General features: G+C 38.9%; 1 protein-coding gene across 1 annotated transcript; it reads left to right on the top strand.

The window, feature by feature from the left end:
* Positions 1-6,792: 6,792 nt before the first annotated feature.
* LOC119263238 (L-selectin-like) lies at positions 6,793-18,473 on the top strand. The gene is made up of 8 exons (XM_037537882.1): positions 6,793-6,899; positions 7,501-7,567; positions 10,093-10,464; positions 12,459-12,566; positions 12,917-13,105; positions 14,153-14,221; positions 16,082-16,132; positions 18,235-18,473. Exons 2-8 carry the CDS (start codon positions 7,501-7,503, stop codon positions 18,408-18,410), a joined length of 1,032 nt encoding a protein of 343 aa, XP_037393779.1. The 5' UTR covers positions 6,793-6,899; the 3' UTR covers positions 18,411-18,473.
* Positions 18,474-18,721: the final 248 nt, after the last annotated feature.

Raw genomic sequence — 18,721 nt, 5'->3', positions numbered from 1 at the left:
CACCTTTTAGAAATTACAGCGATGTTTTACATAATCCCTCCATTTGTACATGCTCAAAAGTAATCGGACAGTTAACCGATGAGCTGATAAATGAATCTGATGAATCAACAACGTGATACATTCTTTAAAAGAAAGAATACACTTCTGAACTCAGCCACACCAAAAGACCTGGAAAATCAATGAAGGCAACTAAAGTAGATGACTCCAGAATACTTTCTGTGGTGAACCAAGACCCCGTCACGACCAGTGCTGGACGAAGTACACAAACCATGTACTTGAGTTAAAGTAGAGACACCCAAGGTAAAATATTACTCCAGTAAAAGTAGAAGTTCCTCCCTTTAGACCTCCACTTGAGTAAAAGTACTAAAGTATTTACCTTCAAATGTACTTAAGTATAAAGTAAAAGTACTAAAAGAGTAATTATGGCTCTGATGTCCTGTTATAACAAGACTGACTTCATGAACTCATTTTAGATGAAAATCCTCCAGCGTCTCTCTTGGTAAACCAGTCTTTTAATAGAACGTCATTAATTAGTGACGCTGACGTCTATTAAAATGATCATAAGCACAAAACACTGAAGGTAAACAGTTTCCATCAGGGAGAACCGAGTGGCTCTGAAATCACTTTTTACACACAAGCAAAGTTTCAGTTTCAGATTTATTTACAACTTAGTTCCAAGTTTAAGTTTAATAAAAACTGGCTTTAAACTCAGGATCACAAATGAGCTGCTTTACTATATTGATCTGTAGGTCTCTGTTCATAAACATAAACCAGCCCAAACTAATTTACTATAAAATCAAATGGTGTTTGTATAAATTCAGAAAATCAGTCACGACTGCATATGTGGACATATTTCTATATTGTGCTCTATTTACACAAAGTTAGGTTAGTTCATCATTTATGTTGAACAGACTCTCCCAAAATTTTACGCTGCTGCTCTGATGTTGAACCGTGTGCTGCACTGGGTCGGTATGACCAACAGGTCAAAACCAGCTCTAAACAAAGTGACCGCTGTGCCCTGATTGGTGCTCTGGCTTTGCGCTTCTTTCGTTTTGACATTTTACGTTTTTATACACACAGAAACCAAAAGGAACGACAGATTTCTCAAAATGTAGTGGAGGAAAAAGTCAGATATTAGACTTTGAAATGTAGTGGAGTGAAAGTAAAAAGTCGCCCAGAATGGAAAAACTTCAGCACAGATACATGAAAAAATACTTAAGTACAGAAACTAATTACATTTACTCAGTTACTGTCCAACACTCTTCACAACACCAAGTCGAGACAAGAACATTCTAGAGGAGGCTGGTATATCATTGTCTACAATCAAGAGATGCCTCCTTCATGAATGTAAATACAGAGGGTTTACCTCAATATGCAAACCACCAGTAACACTCAAGAACAGAAAGCCAAGGTAATGTGACACCTGTCACCTGTAACTTTACTGCGCACATCATTCTTGCCTTACAGGAAATTTCAGAAATACTTAAAATAAAATGTAATGCAGCCCTGCCGGGAAGTAGCATTTATCACAAGACCAGAGGTCATTTGATAACATTGTGGTCGTTTACAAAAATATCATAAAAACACATCCTGCCATTTTACACGAATGACCCGTTCCTTGGAAAGATGGTGCACATAGGAAAACTGCAGGGCAAGCAAATATGTTCACAAACAAAAGGTGGTTCTTGGAGTTTGCTTCTCAATACTGAAGCCAATTTCTCATTTTTGACCGCACTTTAACTCCTTTATATTAACTTGAGTGTCCCTGGGCATGTGCCCAATAGGCCTGGTTGATACTCCCTGGTTAGTACTTAAAATGCCACTTTAAGCTTTCGCATTTTAACTTTATTCAGGATTATTTTGTTTCACATTACAACAAAAACCTTAAAGTCTTAAAGTTACATGAAGAGTTTCATTAAAAACACAATAAATTCCAAAATCCTACTAATGGCCCCCCTAAACCTAATAGCTAGTTGTGCCAACTTTGCTAGTAACAACTGCAATCAAATGTATCCGATAACTTGCGATGAGTCCTTTATATCGCTGTAGAGGAATTCTGGCCAAGTCTTCTCTGCAGAAGTGTTTTTTATACACAGAACAAAAAAAGCTACAGTTGGCTACAGAAAGACTGGCCACCACAGGACATAAGGACAGCAGGTAAGCGAGACTCCGGCATGTGGTTGTTCCGTTGGGACGAAACTCTGGCTGTTTCAAAGCAGCCCAAGTTCACCGTGTCCCAACGCCACCAAGCCGGAGACAGCAAATCCCCTGGCGCTGAGGGAACACGAGCGTCTCGTCGGTCCCGCAAGAAAGCGGAGGACCTTCCCGCCTTGTGTCCGGGCGACGAGAGCTCAGGTAAGCGCCTTGGGTCTGCCCGTCTTGAGCGTCACTGCAGGGAGGAGCGACCTGCAGTGCAAGACGGGGTCAGACGGAAGGAGCATTCAGATGACCCGTTTTGTGTCGCTCGAGTGAGCTTTGGGAACGGCCGAGTGGGTCCAGTGTCTGTCTGTTCCTCCAGGTTGGAGCAGAGGTCCCCAGCCCGAAAGCCTGATCCCATGGCCGCACCCCGCGGCACTTCTGATCCCGTGGTCGCACCCCGCAGCAAGCCTGCGCCTCTGGACCCACCGCCAGTCGCCACACCTCCGTGGACGTCGTAGCAGGCCCGCCTGCCTCCGTGGACGTCGTAGCAGGCCCGCCTGCCTCCGTGGACATTGTAGCAAGCCTGCCTGCCTCCGTGGACATTACATCACCTTTGTTCCCGTTTCTGCCTCTGTGCCCGTTTCTGCCTCTGCTCTGGCTTCGGTGTCTGTGCCTGTTCTTGTCTAGTTTGGTTTTCTTTTTCTGGGTTTTGCTTTCTTGTTGGTTTTTTTTCGGTTCTGTGTGGCATGCCTCGGTGTGCGTGCCTTTGGGGGGGGGTACTGTCATGGTTGGCCCCTCCCAGTCCTGTCCATGTGTTCTTGTTTTGGTTTTGTAACTCCGCCCCTGATTGTATTCACCTGTCCCTCATTGTTCCGTGTATTTAAGCCCTGTGTTTGCCCCTTGCGTTTGCCAGTCTTTGTATCATTGTATTGGTCTTTGTTTAATGTCTGTTTGCTGGTTGCTCTGGATTTGTCATGTCTGTTTCCCGTTCCTTCCGCATCGGCTATATGAACCTGGACTCTTTTGACCACGACCCTGGATTTGCCCATAATAAATCTCGCTTATCTCAGCATATGCGACCGCCTCCTCGCTCCCCCTTACATTTTTGGACAGTATCTTTCTTAAACTGCTGCCCTGTAATGGTACTGAATGCAGTCCAGCAGTGATGTTGACCTCCCTAAAATGTATGTATATCTGTGAGAACAGTGCACAGAAAAGAGAAAAACCCTGTCTTCAGGTTAATGATGGTTCTTCAAGGGTTCTTCAGTAAAGAAAATGGCTCTACATAGCACCAAAAAGGATTCTTCTATTATTACAAGCTTGACTTCATAACAAAAGCAGAACACCTTTTGATACTATACAGAACCCTATAAAAAAGGTTCTACATAGAACTAGATCTACAGCACATTCATCAGTCTGAAGAACCCTTCAATCATGCAAAAGATTCTTTGAGTGTTCATGGATCTATAAAAAAACATTTTCTTTACTAAAGAATTCTTTGAAGAACCATCATTTTTAAGTGTTGGCTAGCTCTCACTGCTCTCCATAAAATACAGAGTGCCCAGAACAAAAAGGCTGAGCTATAGAGCAGAATAACTAAAGTAAACTCAGGCGTGACTTCATGTCACAATATAGTCTTATACACCAATTAGGCATAACACTATGACCACCTCCTTGTTTCTACGCTCATTGTCCATTTTATAAGCTCCACTTACTGTATAGGTGGACTTTGTAGTTCTACAGTTACAGACTGTAGTCCATCTGTTTCTCTGATACTTTGTTACCCCCTTTTACCCTGTTCTTCAGTGGTCATTAAGTTGCTGAGGTGTAGACTTTCAGCTTTAATTTAAGGGGTTTAAAGGATACTGCATTCACCTTTTAGAAATTACAGCGATGTTTTACATAATCCCTCCATTTGTACATGCTCAAAAGTAATCGGACAGTTAACCGATGAGCTGATAAATGAATCTGATGAATCAACAACGTGATACATTCTTTAAAAGAAAGAATACACTTCTGAACTCAGCCACACCAAAAGACCTGGAAAATAAATGAAGGCAACTAAAGTAGATGACTCCAGAATACTTTCTGTGGTGAACCAAGACCCCTTCACGACCAGTGCTGGACGAAGTACACAAACCATGTACTTGAGTTAAAGTAGAGATACCCAAGGTAAAATATTACTCCAGTAAAAGTAGAAGTTCCTCCCTTTAGACCTCCACTTGAGTAAAAGTACTAAAGTATTTACCTTCAAATGTACTTAAGTATATTAATAACGAAGAACATCATTAATTAGTGACGCTGACGTCTATTAAAATGATCATAAGCACAAAACACTGAAGGTAAACAGTTTCCATCAGGGAGAACCGAGTGGCTCTGAAATCACTTTTTACACACAAGCAAAGTTTCAGTTTCAGATTTATTTACAACCTAGTTCCAAGTTTAAGTTTAATAAAAACTGGCTAGTGGAGTGAAAGTAAAAAGTCGCCCAGAATGGAAAAACTTCAGCACAGATACATGAAAAAATATTTAAGTACAGAAACTAATTACATTTACTCAGTTACTGTCCAACACTCTTCACAACACCAAGTCGAGACAAGAACATTCTAGAGGAGGCTGGTATATCATTGTCTACAATCAAGAGATGCCTCCTTCATGAATGTAACTACAGAGGGTTTACCTCAATATGCAAACCACCAGTAACACTCAAGAACAGAAAGCCAAGGTAATGTGACACCTGTCACCTGTAACTTTACTGCGCACATCATTCTTGCCTTACAGGAAATTTCAGAAATACTTAAAATAAAATGTAATGCAGCCCTGCCGGGAAGTAGCATTTATCACAAGACCAGAGGTCATTTGATAACATTGTGGTCGTTTACAAAAATATCATAAAAACACATCCTGCCATTTTACACGAATGACCCGTTCCTTGGAAAGATGGTGCACATAGGAAAACTGCAGGGCAAGCAAATATGTTCACAAACAAAAGGTGGTTCTTGGAGTTTGCTTCTCAATACTGAAGCCAATTTCTCATTTTTGACCGCACTTTAACTCCTTTATATTAACTTGAGTGTCCCTGGGCATGTGCCCAATAGGCCTGGTTGATACTCCCTGGTTAGTACTTAAAATGCCACTTTAAGCTTTCGCATTTTAACTTTATTCAGGATTATTTTGTTTCACATTACAACAAAAACCTTAAAGTCTTAAAGTTACATAAAGAGTTTCATTAAAAACACAATAAATTCCAAAATCCTACTAATGGCCCCCCTAAACCTAATAGCTGGTTGTGCCAACTTTGCTAGTAACAACTGCAATCAAATGTATCCGATAACTTGCGATGAGTCCTTTATATCGCTGTAGAGGAATTCTGGCCAAGTCTTCTTTGCAGAAGTGTTTTCATTTGGCTACATTGGAGGGCTCCCACCCATTTAAGGTCTATCCCATTAAGATTCAAGTCAGGTCTTTGAATCGTTTAATCAGATATGGACTTCCTTGTGTGCTTTGGCTCACTGACCGGCTCCATAACCCAACTGCACTTGAGATTTAGATCATAAACTGATGGGTGGATGTTCTCCTTCAGGGATTTCTGATAGAGAGCAGAATTAATGGTTCCATTAATTATGACAAGTCATCCAGGTCCTGCACTGTTAGAAATAAAGGTACTTTGCAGGTACATTTTTTATTAATCAAGGTACAAACAATGTAACTGCTCCCTGAAAGGTACAACAGAGGTTTTAAGGTCCAATATTGAACCCTGTTTCAGTTTCTCCCAGTGGAAAAGTACATTTACACACCTTTTCATAACCGAATGTTTTAAAACAGAACAGTAGAATAAAAGCCTGGAGGCGAGGCGGGGTGTGTGGAGTCAGTACAGCTTAGAACATATTTCAGTAGATTATGGTTCAGTTATGTTCCCTGACTAAAGCTACTGAGATGTACCTTGGAGGGTACCACCCCAGAGACAAGAGGAGAACTGCCCCAGTGACAATTTTGTGCCTTTATTTCTGAGAGGGTGCAGAAGCAAAGCAGCCCAGACGATCACACTACCACCACCATGTCTGACTTCGGGTGTGACGGTTTTTGCAGTGGAATGTGGTGTTAGCTTTGCGCCAGATGTAACGGGACCCATATCTTTCAAAAAATTCCACAGAATATTACTCTAAAAGTTTTGGGGGTCGTCTAAATGCTTTTCAGCAAATGTAAGATGAGCCTTTACATTCTTTGTGCCTTGCAACTCTCCCATGGATGCCATTTATGCCCAGTGTCTTATTGTGGAATCTTGCACATTGAACTTATCTGAGGAAAATGAGGCCTGCAGTTCTTTGGATGTTTATCTGGGTTCATTTGTGACCTCCTGGATGAGTCATCAATGTGCTCTTAGTGAAGTTTTGGTTTGGCTATCACTGTGGTCTGGAGTCCCTCAGCTATAATGAAGGCCTTGTAATCCTTTCGCACTCCGGTAGATTTTGTTTCACATCTGTATTTTATTCTCTTTAGAACGTGGCATCATGTGCTGCTTTTGAGATCTTGTAGCTGATTCACATTGCCAGACAGGTTCTATTTAAGTTCTACTTACTTCAGTATGTGCAAAGACAAGTACAGAGTTGGTGACACAGCACTCTCACATCATGTGTTGCATAATTTCCTAGTAGGAGCAGCACAGTGTGGCTACAATACAGAACTGCATCAAATAGTTGCAATACCATTCACAGAGAGAGGCTCTTTCTCAGAAGTCTTACTTTGGGGATGCTGTTAAGGTAAGCCATGCATCTCAACACAGGCTGTGTTTCATTTTAACACCGGCTCTTTTGGTTTTGATTGCACTGTGACAGATTTACACTGTAAAAATGGTCAGTTTTATGATAAAAGATTTCCCTGTCAGGAAAATCTTGTAGATCTTTGCAGTAAAGAAAACCTGGCAACTCCACTTTAAGGTCATTTGAATGAAATATGGATAGTATTTTAATGTAAAGACCTTATCAGCACAGTACTGTGAATGACTGACACTGTAAAATTACAGAATAATACAGGTGGCAAAGCTGTAACTGATATTGTAAATCATTTATATCATAAAAATACAGCATACAATAAATGTACTGTATTTTTTGAAAGCTCTGCTGTAAATTGTCCAACAATGTTCCATTACTGTAAACAGTCAACAGCTGTAATTTGCATTTTTTGCTGCTTTTTCTTTCTTCGCAGATGTTACATCATGTATTTACACCACATAATAACAATAATAATAATAACAATAAATAATAAAATAATGATAATAATAGCTAATATTCAATCAGTGTTAATTATATATTTACACCCAGACTCACATGCAGTTCTCCTGACTTGCTTCTTGTCCATCAGATGGCTTTTATGAAGCATATACGGCTGTGTTTTGGATGGCTGGCTGTTGCGATCATGGTTCATAATGGTACAGTATGTTTGATTATTACCTGTTGGATTTTCTGGCTGTAGTTACTTGAAGACGAGCAGTTTGATAAAGACCTTCAGGCGGGTCTTTATTAATGACTTATTTAGTCATTAATCTTAAGACTTAAAGAAACAGTCTAGTGAATGTCTAATTTACACAAATTCCATCAGGCAAGACATGTTTGGTTTTTTCCTTTAATTTTACACAGGAGATATAAGGCTATAAATATATAATTAATAAAAAATAATAGATATAAGAGCATGCAGAAACGATCACAGTTTTCCCTCAAACCATGTCAAGTTGTATGACCTCTATTTCAGATCACACTGAACTTGGTTTGAGTTGAATCAGTTGTGTGAAGAGTTCTACAGGCAGTCTTGCAATATTGTCAATTGGTGAAGTTTAAACTTCATCATGTTTTAGGTGGTGTTGTAGTGAAGACCACTAGATGCGAGTCCGAGTCAACACTGAGACCAGATTGTGATTTTCTTTTCTCAGAATATAAAAAGAATTCATTTTACATTCATTATGATTCATTATATCGCTGTTGTGGGATCAAAACCTTGTATCTCCAAAAGGAGAACTTTAGAGGAGAAGGAAAAAACCTACTCTACTTTTAATGTAAGCCTATGGAACCAGACTTATTTCCAGGCAAATTTGGGCAATTTCTGTTGGTCCTTTCATCATGAAATTTGCACACAATATATAGATACATTTTCAAATTATCTCAAAAACTGAAAAATGACAAAAATGGAGATGCGAGGTCTTTTTCCCACAGCAGTGATATATTACATGTAATATTTATAAATAATATTAATCATAAATAAATAAAACTCAGTTAGGTATCATGGAAAGATCAATTTGATTCTCAACTGGTATCCACCTTAATCCAAGACGAAGAGAAGCCTGTGTCCAAATAATATTTAGGCTGAAACAAGACCAACGCTGTAAATTTATGGTCTTCAGACTGGAATACTGCTACACTTATTTAGCTATTTATCTACGCAAATTTTAGCTACATTAACCTTGTTGCTCCAGCTCAAAATGAAAAAAAAAACATTTAGACATCAAAGACTGTCTTCAGTGGCTGACTGAATACATTTTGGGTAAGAAATAATTTGAGTATACTTAATTTTTTTGGCTGAACTATTCCTCAAACATCCTATACCTCTATTCACATTATACTTAAGCTATGTATGAGCATGAAGAACTGAAGTATGAGGGTTCAAAGAATACATCGACTGAAATAAAGCAAATAATTGCCCAGACACTGAAACAGTAGATGGGTGTTTCTACAATTTCAGGCAATTTTAGGTCCCAGCAGTTCATTTTTGATTTGTAAACATTTAACTTAATGCATAGAGGACAGAGCAATACTGCTTTTGGAGGCTACCTATATAAGGACATTATAACACAAGCATAAGCATTGAATAACATATTTACAAAGCAATACTTGAATGTTTATTAACATATTCTGCCAGAAAATGCAAGAGATCATAAGCTGAAGTAAATGAGATTGTATTGACGTAAAGGATTTGTGCTTCATTTAGAACTGATATACCTTCTACACTATGTTCTTCTAAGTTCCATTACTTGGAAATGATGCTTCATAACATTGTTATAAAAGGAACAAATGTCCATCACTTTGTACATTGTACAATGCAATGTCATTTACTTAATTTCTGTCATCTTGCTTTTATCAGCATATCGCTGTTGTCGTATCTCCATTTTTGACTTTTTTCAGTTTTTGACAAAATTTGAAAATACATAATGCCTTTAACATTGCCTGGAGATTTCATGATGATTGAACCAAAAGAAACAGCCCAAAATGACGTGAAAAATTCTGGTTCCATTGACCTGCGTTAAAAGTAAAGTAGGTTTTTTCCTTCTCCTGTAAAGTTACCATTTTTGAGATACGAAGTTTTCTTCCAACCACAGACAAAAGCTGGTGATATCAAATATCAAATATTACTTCAGAAATATGCTATTCAGTGCTTATGCATGTTGTGTAGTACCCATGTAGGTAGCCTTCAAATAAAGTGTTACTGTACAGTATCAGTTTCACCTTCACTGTAATTTATGAAGCATGATTTGGGTCAAAATACCAGGTTTATTCATGCCACTGCACTGTATAAATATTATTAAATGTATATTATCAGTCATTTTTTTATATCTCTAAACATCCTCAGTGACACTGACCAAATAGCCTTAAATAACACAGACATTCAATTGAATTTTAGTAATATTCAATTAAATAATATTCAATTGAATATTAGTTATTGAAACAGTTCATGGACAAAAGTGTGGAAAGTCTAATCCAGATGTCTCTGGATTTACAGACAAGCAAAGTAAACATCATCTTTTCATCTTCAGTCTTTTCTGCATGTTCTTCCCAAAGATTTTATAACTACTGTGATTTAAAAACTGCCTGCAGTGGCAGGAACACCCAGGAATGGAGATAATTCAGCAGACACTGAAACAATGTCCTGAGAAAGCTCTAACACAGTCGATCACGTGTCAAACAGAAGTCGAGGCCTGGACGTATCATTACCGGACAGACAGCAATATGGACTGGGAGACAGCTCGCCGGTGGTGCCAGCAGAATTACACAGACATGGTGGCCATCCAGAACCAGGAGGAGATCGCCTACCTGAACAACACGCTGCCCTCCCATCAGCAATACTACTGGATCGGCCTCAGGAAGGTGGAGGGACAGTGGACCTGGGTGGGGACCAACAAGCCCCTGACTGAGGAGGCAGCACACTGGGCACAAGGAGAGCCCAATAATAAGCAAAGTAATGAGGACTGCGTGGAGATCTACATCAAGAGGGTTAAGGACGCAGCCATGTGGAACGACGTGAGTTGCAGCAGACCGAAAGCTCCTCTCTGTTATAAAGGTAAAACTTTCAGGTTAAAAAACCCTCAATCTTCATTAAACCATATGCAAAAGAAATATATTTAGTTAATTTTTATTTTATATAATTCCAAAATATGCATATTTCTGACAGATATGTACATATTAAAAACGGACACCATTATATACACTCACCAGCCACTTTATTAGGTACACCTAGTAAAAGGTTGGACCCCCTTTTGCCTTCAGAAGTGCCTTAATTCTTCGTGGCATACTTTCAACAAGCTGTTGGAAACTTTCCTCAGAGATTTTGGTTGGTTATTTGAGTTACGGCTGCCTTTCATCTCGAACCAGTCAGCCCATTCTCCTCTGACCTCTCACATCAACAAGGCATTTTCATCCACGTAACTGCCCCTCACTGGATATTTTCTCTTTTTCGGACCATTCTCTGTAAACCCTAGAGCTGGTTTTGTGTGAAAATCCCAGGAGATCAGTAGATTCTGAAATACTCAAACCAGCCCGTCTGGCACCAACAACCACGCCACGTTCAAAGTCTCTTAAATCACCTTTCTTCCCCCATTCTGATGCTCGGTCTGCACTTCAGCAAGTTGTCTTGACCACTTCTACATGCCTAAATGCATTGAGTTGCGGCCATGTGATTGGCTGATTAGCTATTTGTGTTGACAAGCAACTGAACAGGTGTACCTAATGAAGTGGCCAGGAAATGTATATTTAATCTACATATATGTGCATATATTCACCCCCAACCTATACCTAACTGGATCTAGTCACATGATACACTATATTTCCAAAAATATTTGCTCTTCTGCCTTCACATGCATATGAACTTGAGTGAGATCCCACTCTTAATCCATAGGGTTTAATATGATGTCAGCCCACCCTTTACAGCTATAATAACTTCAGCTCTTCTGGCTTGCAGTCTCTGCTCTAATTCATCCCAAAGTTGTTCTATCAGGTTGAGGTCAGAACTCTGTGCAGGCCAGTCAAGTTCTTCCACACCAAACTGGTTCATCCATGTCTTTATGGACCTTGCTTTGTGCACTGGTGCACAATCACGTTGGAACAGGAAGGGGCCGTGCCCAAACTGTTCCCACAAAGTTGGGAGCATGAAATTGTTCAAAATCTCTTGGTGCTGAAGCATTAAGAGTTCCTTTCACTGGAACTAAGGGGCCGAGCCCAACTCCTGAAAAATGACCCCACACCATAATCCCCCCTCCACCAAACTTTACACTTGGCACAATGCAGTCAGACAAGTACTGTTCCCCTGGCAACCACCAAAAAACCCAGACTTGTCCATCAGATTGCCAGATGGAGAAGCGTGATTGGTCACTCCAGAGAACACGTCTCCACTGCTCTAGAGTCCAGTGGCGGCGCTTTACACCACTGCATTCCACGCTTTGCATTGATGTAAGGCTTGGATGCAGCTGCTCAGCCATGGAAACCCATTCCCATTCCCATTGTAGTCCTGAGAGTCATGGCTAAAGGCATGCGTCACAATATGTTGATATATTGGCATCTACTGTGTGCAAGAGCTGAAAAGGGGGACATGGTCTCATGTGAGTGGGGTGTGAACACTTTCACATAAGGAACATAAGGAACATGAATGTTAACCACTATTCAGTCATAACATGAATAACATAAAATCTTGACTGATTACCTAAATTAAATTTTATTGTCACTCAGTCAAGACATGGTACACGTATATTTCTTTACATTCAAAATCTGTGGCAAATATATATCGCCATATATTTTGAATGTAAAGAAATATATGTGCAGACATTTTTCTACATTTGTCATTTTGCTATGACGTTACATATATTGATGTACAGTGCTGTGAAAAAGTATTAGCCCCTTCCAAATTTCAATATCAAATTACTTTTAATATTAGACAAAGACCACCCAAGTAAACACAAACTTCCCTTTTTTTAATGATGATTGCATTTATTTATTGTGTGTGTGTATGTGTGTGTGTGTGTGTGTGTGTGTGTGTGTGTGTGTGTGTGTGTGTGTGTGCAGTGTCCTGTTTAAATACGTCCTGCAGTGAACATGCCGAGTGTGTGGAAGCCATCAACAACTACACATGCAAGTGTGAGCCGGGCTTCTCTGGTCCCCGCTGTGAGAAAGGTACAGCAGTGGAATTAATACTGAATAAGCTAAAATCTACACTGCAAAAGCTGCTTGTTTCTTATTTACTGTTTTTGTATAAAATATTTTCCTATATGAAACTACAGCAATTTACTACCACCCACTAAACACACTTGTGGTGTTTCAGTCCAGACTGCTTTTTGATTGAGGCAGTGGGGGAGAAAAATACAGTATACAGGCTCTTTAATGTAGGGCATTTGTGGAATGTCTGAAGAATGAATTAGTGCAAACACAATCCTTTACATGTTACTATCAATTTCTACTCTGACGCATTGCAGCCCTTGAACCTGTTATGTCAATCTTTCCTATATTTCTCTGTGTATCCACAGCTGTACAATGTTCTCCAATCTCTGGGAACTCCAGTGGGTTGAGTATGAAGTGCAGCCACCCCATCTCCACAAACAGCTACAACTCCACCTGCACATTCAGCTGTGAGGAGGGCTTTGAGCTGAGAGGCCCATACACAACCAAGTGTGATCACACTGGACAGTGGACACACAAGACCCCCACCTGCACAGGTACTAATACAACTCCCACTGCAGGTGTTTGCAACAAATATCCCTATATAAAAATTTTAAAGGGGATAAATGTCTATTTTTTGTAATATTTGTGCAGAATTCAGTGTTTCTTAATCCTCTCTGGTGACTCACAGAGCTGCATAGTTTTAACTACTCCTCAAAGTCAGCTAAGGCCTATATGTCATTTATTTATTGTTAGTAAGTAAATAATAAAAGTAATCTATGCCATACATTTTTAAACTTACAATTCAACAATGAATTTTTTTAAGATAACCAGTTTGCTTACTTTTACTGAAACAACCGAATCATTCTTGAGGTGTAGAAAATTGTTCCAAATTAAATTTTTTTAACTGAAATGCTGGCCAGATTTAATAAGATCATGCCGGTTCAACTGCAAATTCCTTGCTGAAACATGAGCAGACCTAACCTACCTATGGAAAGGGCTTTTTCTGTTTTTCTATGATGAACACTAAAGCTGTATCTAATAGTGTCTAGTGGACAGCCGGCAACATATTATATGATATCATAAGCTCATTAAAATGTGTGTTCACCTTAATCCATATCTGTTGCTTTTTTGACCTCAACTTGAAATATGTGATTCAGTCAAACCATATATGCCAGTGCAGTGCAGTTATCTGTAATATGACATTTTTTAACCACACACCACACAACACTTCAGGTTCTAATAAACTAATAAACCTGTGTTTCCATTCTGCACTTAGTATCTGTAATATTATTAATTGTAACTGTACACTGCAAGCCATTAGCTGTTGTTGCAGTGCCTGTCATAACATGTACATTTGCTGTTTTTACCAAACTGAAAATTACACAATGTAATTGGGTAAACCACGTCACCATGTAAGGGGTGCAAAACACACTAAAATAAGTTAAGGGTCTTTCAAATATTTTAACATTTGATCATAAAGTTGTAATTTGATCAAAATCAGTTTCCTTAATCATGATGTTCCCATAATTGAATATGCTTAACTGCTTGGCCTAAACTGTGTGTTTACTGTGTAAACGTGTATTTTTTCTGTTCATTTATAGCCTCATCTTCTAGCCATTCTAGGTCATCAAGCATTTCAGGATCATCTACAGGTGCTCCAAAAGGAAAAGGTAAGAAGCTAACCCACTTCCTCCAAAATCTTCACCTTTTGCCTTCATTCACACATGTGTATAATACACTAAGCAAATGTCACTTGAGTGACAGTCATAAAACTAGTTGTTTGCCTAAGACTGTCCCATTGTGTTAATTACATTTGGAGGGCATTGATATTACTTTAATTACAAGAAATCATTGGTTTGCTGTGCACAGAAAACAATTGTGTGTCTGCAGTACAGTTAGCATCTACGATACGAGTTACGGCTTGTAACTGTACACTGTACACAAACTGCAGCCCATCAGATGTTGTTAGTGGATCTGTCACTACAGGTACATATCCTGTTCTTACAAAACTGAAAATTACACAGTGCTCATTTTTACAGATCTTCCCATATTGCCAGGTGGATCTGTGTGTTAAGTCAGCTTTGCTGACTTATAGCATTACCATATGTAGGAGAATTAATTATTAATACATTTATTTTATCTACCAACTAACTTTGTTACATTGTAAATAACAATAAATCTTTTTTTTCATGTCACCCTTAATGAAAATACACCTATGTGGGCTACAGATGTAAAACCACTTTGATGAAGTGATGCTTAATGCATGGCTTGTTCACATAAAGTTGTATTGCAATAATTAAAATGATTAAGTGTGCAATAATTTCTTGATCTTATAAGATCTAAGGTAATAGCATTAGACCCAGTTACAAATTGATGCTGTTTTTGTTTTATAAATCCTAAAAATGTGTAAAGGAGAGAAAAAAAACAATCAGTCAACATTTTGAAAATTGGCTATAAGCACCACTATCATGTATTTTTTCCAAGTTAAAGTAAATCCTCCTTCACAGTAAAGGAGGCAATCAGGACAATCACTTAGTTTACCCTGAAAGAGTTTAAAGGTCTATCAAAATGAGCATGTTGTAATTTTCAAAACAGGATATCCTGTAAAAACTGGGCATATCCCTGTAATTACAGCCACTGTAACAACAACTGATAGATTGCAGTATACAGTTACAATCTGCACAGATGCTAACTGTGATGCAGAATCACATGTCTATTTACAAATATGTATTGCAGTGTACAGTTCAAGCTATAATACATTCACATCCTGAAAATCATGGCATAGCAGTATGTAAATTGAATATGAAATAGCATTTTCTCAGGGTGTAGTTTTGAAACACCCACGTATTTATAGGGTTTTATTCTGTGAGTGAGGCTAAACACTGGGCAGTGTATGCATGGCAAGGCAATGCACATCGCATACCAGTATTTAACCACCAACAGCTTGTACAATGGTATGTTGACAACTAGGGTCCATGGTTTCATGGGGTCTGTGGTACACTATACTGTCCACACAAAACAATTGGTATTGTGTCTCATCGTTAAATGTTGCTAGTCCTCTTCTAAGGTCCAGTTAGCAACTTCTCAATCCCAGGATACATGATCCTAATAAAGCACAATAGCTAAACATAAAACAAAAAAAAAGTACTTGTATGTAACATGATGTCATGAGTCCAGCACAATACCGAACTTGTCTTCCCAAGCTGTCCCCCTGAGGTAACACCACTGCAGTCCTGTGACTTTAAGTTTGTCATTGTACTGCAGAACAAAGACACACAAATGTACTTATCAGTTTGAATGTGATATTCAGTTTTGCCACAGATCTGACACTATATATTGGTTCAGCATGAAAAAGTTCCATATAATGTTATTGCAAAAAAAAAGTCATCGATTAACAGTATTTTTGCTGGTGGTATATACTTTATTAATCTATTACCAATGTGCACATTTGACATTAAGTACATTGAATGCAACAATTTTTAGTGTCATTGATCTAATTATAATACTTAAATGTGATTTGTTCTACGCAGGAAAGAAGGCTATTGAAACAGAAGAGGAAGAGTCAAGGGATGACATAGCAGGTAAGATAAACTATTACTCACTCAATAATACATGTAGAATATATCAAAAGTGCCAATAAATGTAATAAAACAATAGCTGAGAAATGTCCCAATTTTATCATAAATAGTCATTCAGATGAGATGAATGAAAAAAAAATGTACCCTTTAAAACTCTCAAAAGGTAATTATGCTCTACTAATGACATACACATCTTTGGTATGATCATTCAACTGTGGTTCAACTTGGATAAATGATTTCAGTATGTCTGGTTGTACTTGGGTGGCGCGGTGGCGCGGTGGGTAGCGCTGTCGCCTCACAGCAAAGAGGGCCTGGGTTCGATTCCCGAGTTTGCATGTTCTCCCCGTGTCTGCGTGGGTTTCCTCCGGGTTCTCCGGTTTCCTCCCACAGTCCAAAGACATGCAGTCAGGTCGATTGGACATGCTAAATTACCCCTAGGTGTGAATGTGTGAGTGACTGTCTGTGTCTGTCTGTCTGCCCTGTGATGGACTGGCGACCTGTCCAGGGTTTATCCTGCCTTCCGCCCGAAGACTGCTGGGATAGGCTCCAGCATCCCCCCGCGACCCTGACGGAGAAGCGGATTAGAAAATGGGTGGATGGATGGATGGTTGTACTTTTTCAGTAGATTTTAACAGTATAACAACAATTGATTATTTTGGTCAGTTAAATAGTGGTATTGCATTTTTTTACCAATACATTTCTAACTATCAAAAATAATTATACAGCTTACTATCATTATTATTATTTTCTTATTTAATTTCGGTTTGAGTATGGATTAAATTGCAGTTCAGTTCATTTTACTTTTTTCGTGAGATATTCAAATAAATACTTTTTTTCACACTACAAGCTAGAAATCACTATACGTTCTTTGAAACTGCTCATTGTAGACATTTGCTCATGACACTGCAATTGTGGGTTTCTTACCAGGTGATGAAACTTACAGCAGTACAGACAAGGTAGACCAGTTCTATACTTAGTGCAATGAAATCTACCAGCATTTAATTAAAAAAAGAATATATAATATGAAATATGTATATATTATTTGATATATATGATATTATATATACATATGTGTGTGTATGAAATGAGCAAAACTCTTGAATGAAGGTAACGAAGGCAAAACTCAAAGGCACAAAAAACTTTATTTTTAAGAAAACTGCGTATCTTCATGGTTGATACAGTGATTTTTAACATGTAACTTTGTGTAAGATGGAACTTTATGCAACTTTAGAACTTAACGTTCATAAGGAGAATCGGTGTCTGTCTCCGTGCCATCACTTCCACTAGCCATTTTTTTTAAATTGCAGCGCTCTCTCTCTCTCTCTCTCTCCTCTCTCTCTCTCTCTCCTCTACTCTCTCTTCTCTCTCTCTCTCTCTCTCTCTCTCTCTCTCCTCTACTCTCTCTCTCTCTTCTCTCTCTCTCTTCTCTCTCTCCTCTACTCTCTCTCTCTCTCTTCTCTCTTCTCTCTCTCTCTCTTCTCTCTCTCCTCTACTCTCTCTCTCTCTCTCTTCTCTCTCTCTCTCTCTCTCTCTCTCTCTCCTCTACTCTCTCTCTCTCTCTCTCTCTCTCTCTCTTCTTTCTCTATCTTTCTCTCTCCTCTACTCTCTCTCTCTCTCTCTCTCTCTCTCTCTCTCTCTCTCCCTCTCTCTCTCGCTCCTCCAGCCCTCCGTGCTCTCATCGTTGCCTGCTACACCGGCAACTCAGCCGGACACTACGTTTCCCGCAATGCATTGCGCACACAATGTCGAAACCATTTCTGTGTGGTGATGCATGATTTAAGCGGCAGCAGCGAGAAGACAGGAGGGAGGAACTTTCTCTCGCTGCGTTTCAAAAGAGAAAACAGATGTCACTCAGTTTTCAATGGAAAACTAATTCCAACGTTCATTTACAGTGATGTCTGCCGTTCATGACACATAATGTGAACTAATTCACGTTCAAGTTCTTTATTAAAAAATGTGTTGCGTTCAGTTAAACGTTCATGAAAAAATGAGCGTGTTCGATGAACGCGTTCTTTTGAACTCGTTCATGCACAACACTGATTATAATATACTTTTGCAGTGGTTCTGTGGCATATCTGAATAAAGATATTCTTTTTTTTTTTTAGCAAAAACTGTTGGCGGAGCAATAATACGATACAAGCGTGCCGTACATGCCTTTAACCAAGGTGGCTCGATGAAGAAGGCTTTCCAAAAAGTGGGGGTGGATCGCAATACCATCTCCAGGACATCACCAATTCCTGAGCTTGCGATAGCAGCACCTGGTGTCTTTCAGGCCCTTTAGTGCCTGTTTGATGTAAAACATTTTTAATGTAAATCATCAATAAATGATGATCTGTTCACCGTACAAACGTGTGATTTTTTACTGTTCTGTTTAGGCATTCTTACATATGGCAATCCTACTTTACTTAAAGTCTGTAAGGAGCGCTTATAGTGCTTTATAAGTTGTTATAAGTTCATATAGAGCTGTTCAATAACATCACTTTACCTACAATCTGTAAGGAGTGCTTATAAATGTTCATTAATTGTTATGTGCACTTATAAAGTCATTTTTATTTTAAAGATACTGATGAGCATTAGAGTACGCCAGTGAGA

The sequence above is a fragment of the Pygocentrus nattereri genome, chromosome 4 (genome assembly GCF_015220715.1).
Source record: "Pygocentrus nattereri isolate fPygNat1 chromosome 4, fPygNat1.pri, whole genome shotgun sequence".
NCBI classification, from domain to species: domain Eukaryota; kingdom Metazoa; phylum Chordata; class Actinopteri; order Characiformes; family Serrasalmidae; genus Pygocentrus; species Pygocentrus nattereri.
Note: the sequence above shows the minus strand (reverse complement) of the source record. Positions and strands in the feature narration are given on the sequence as shown.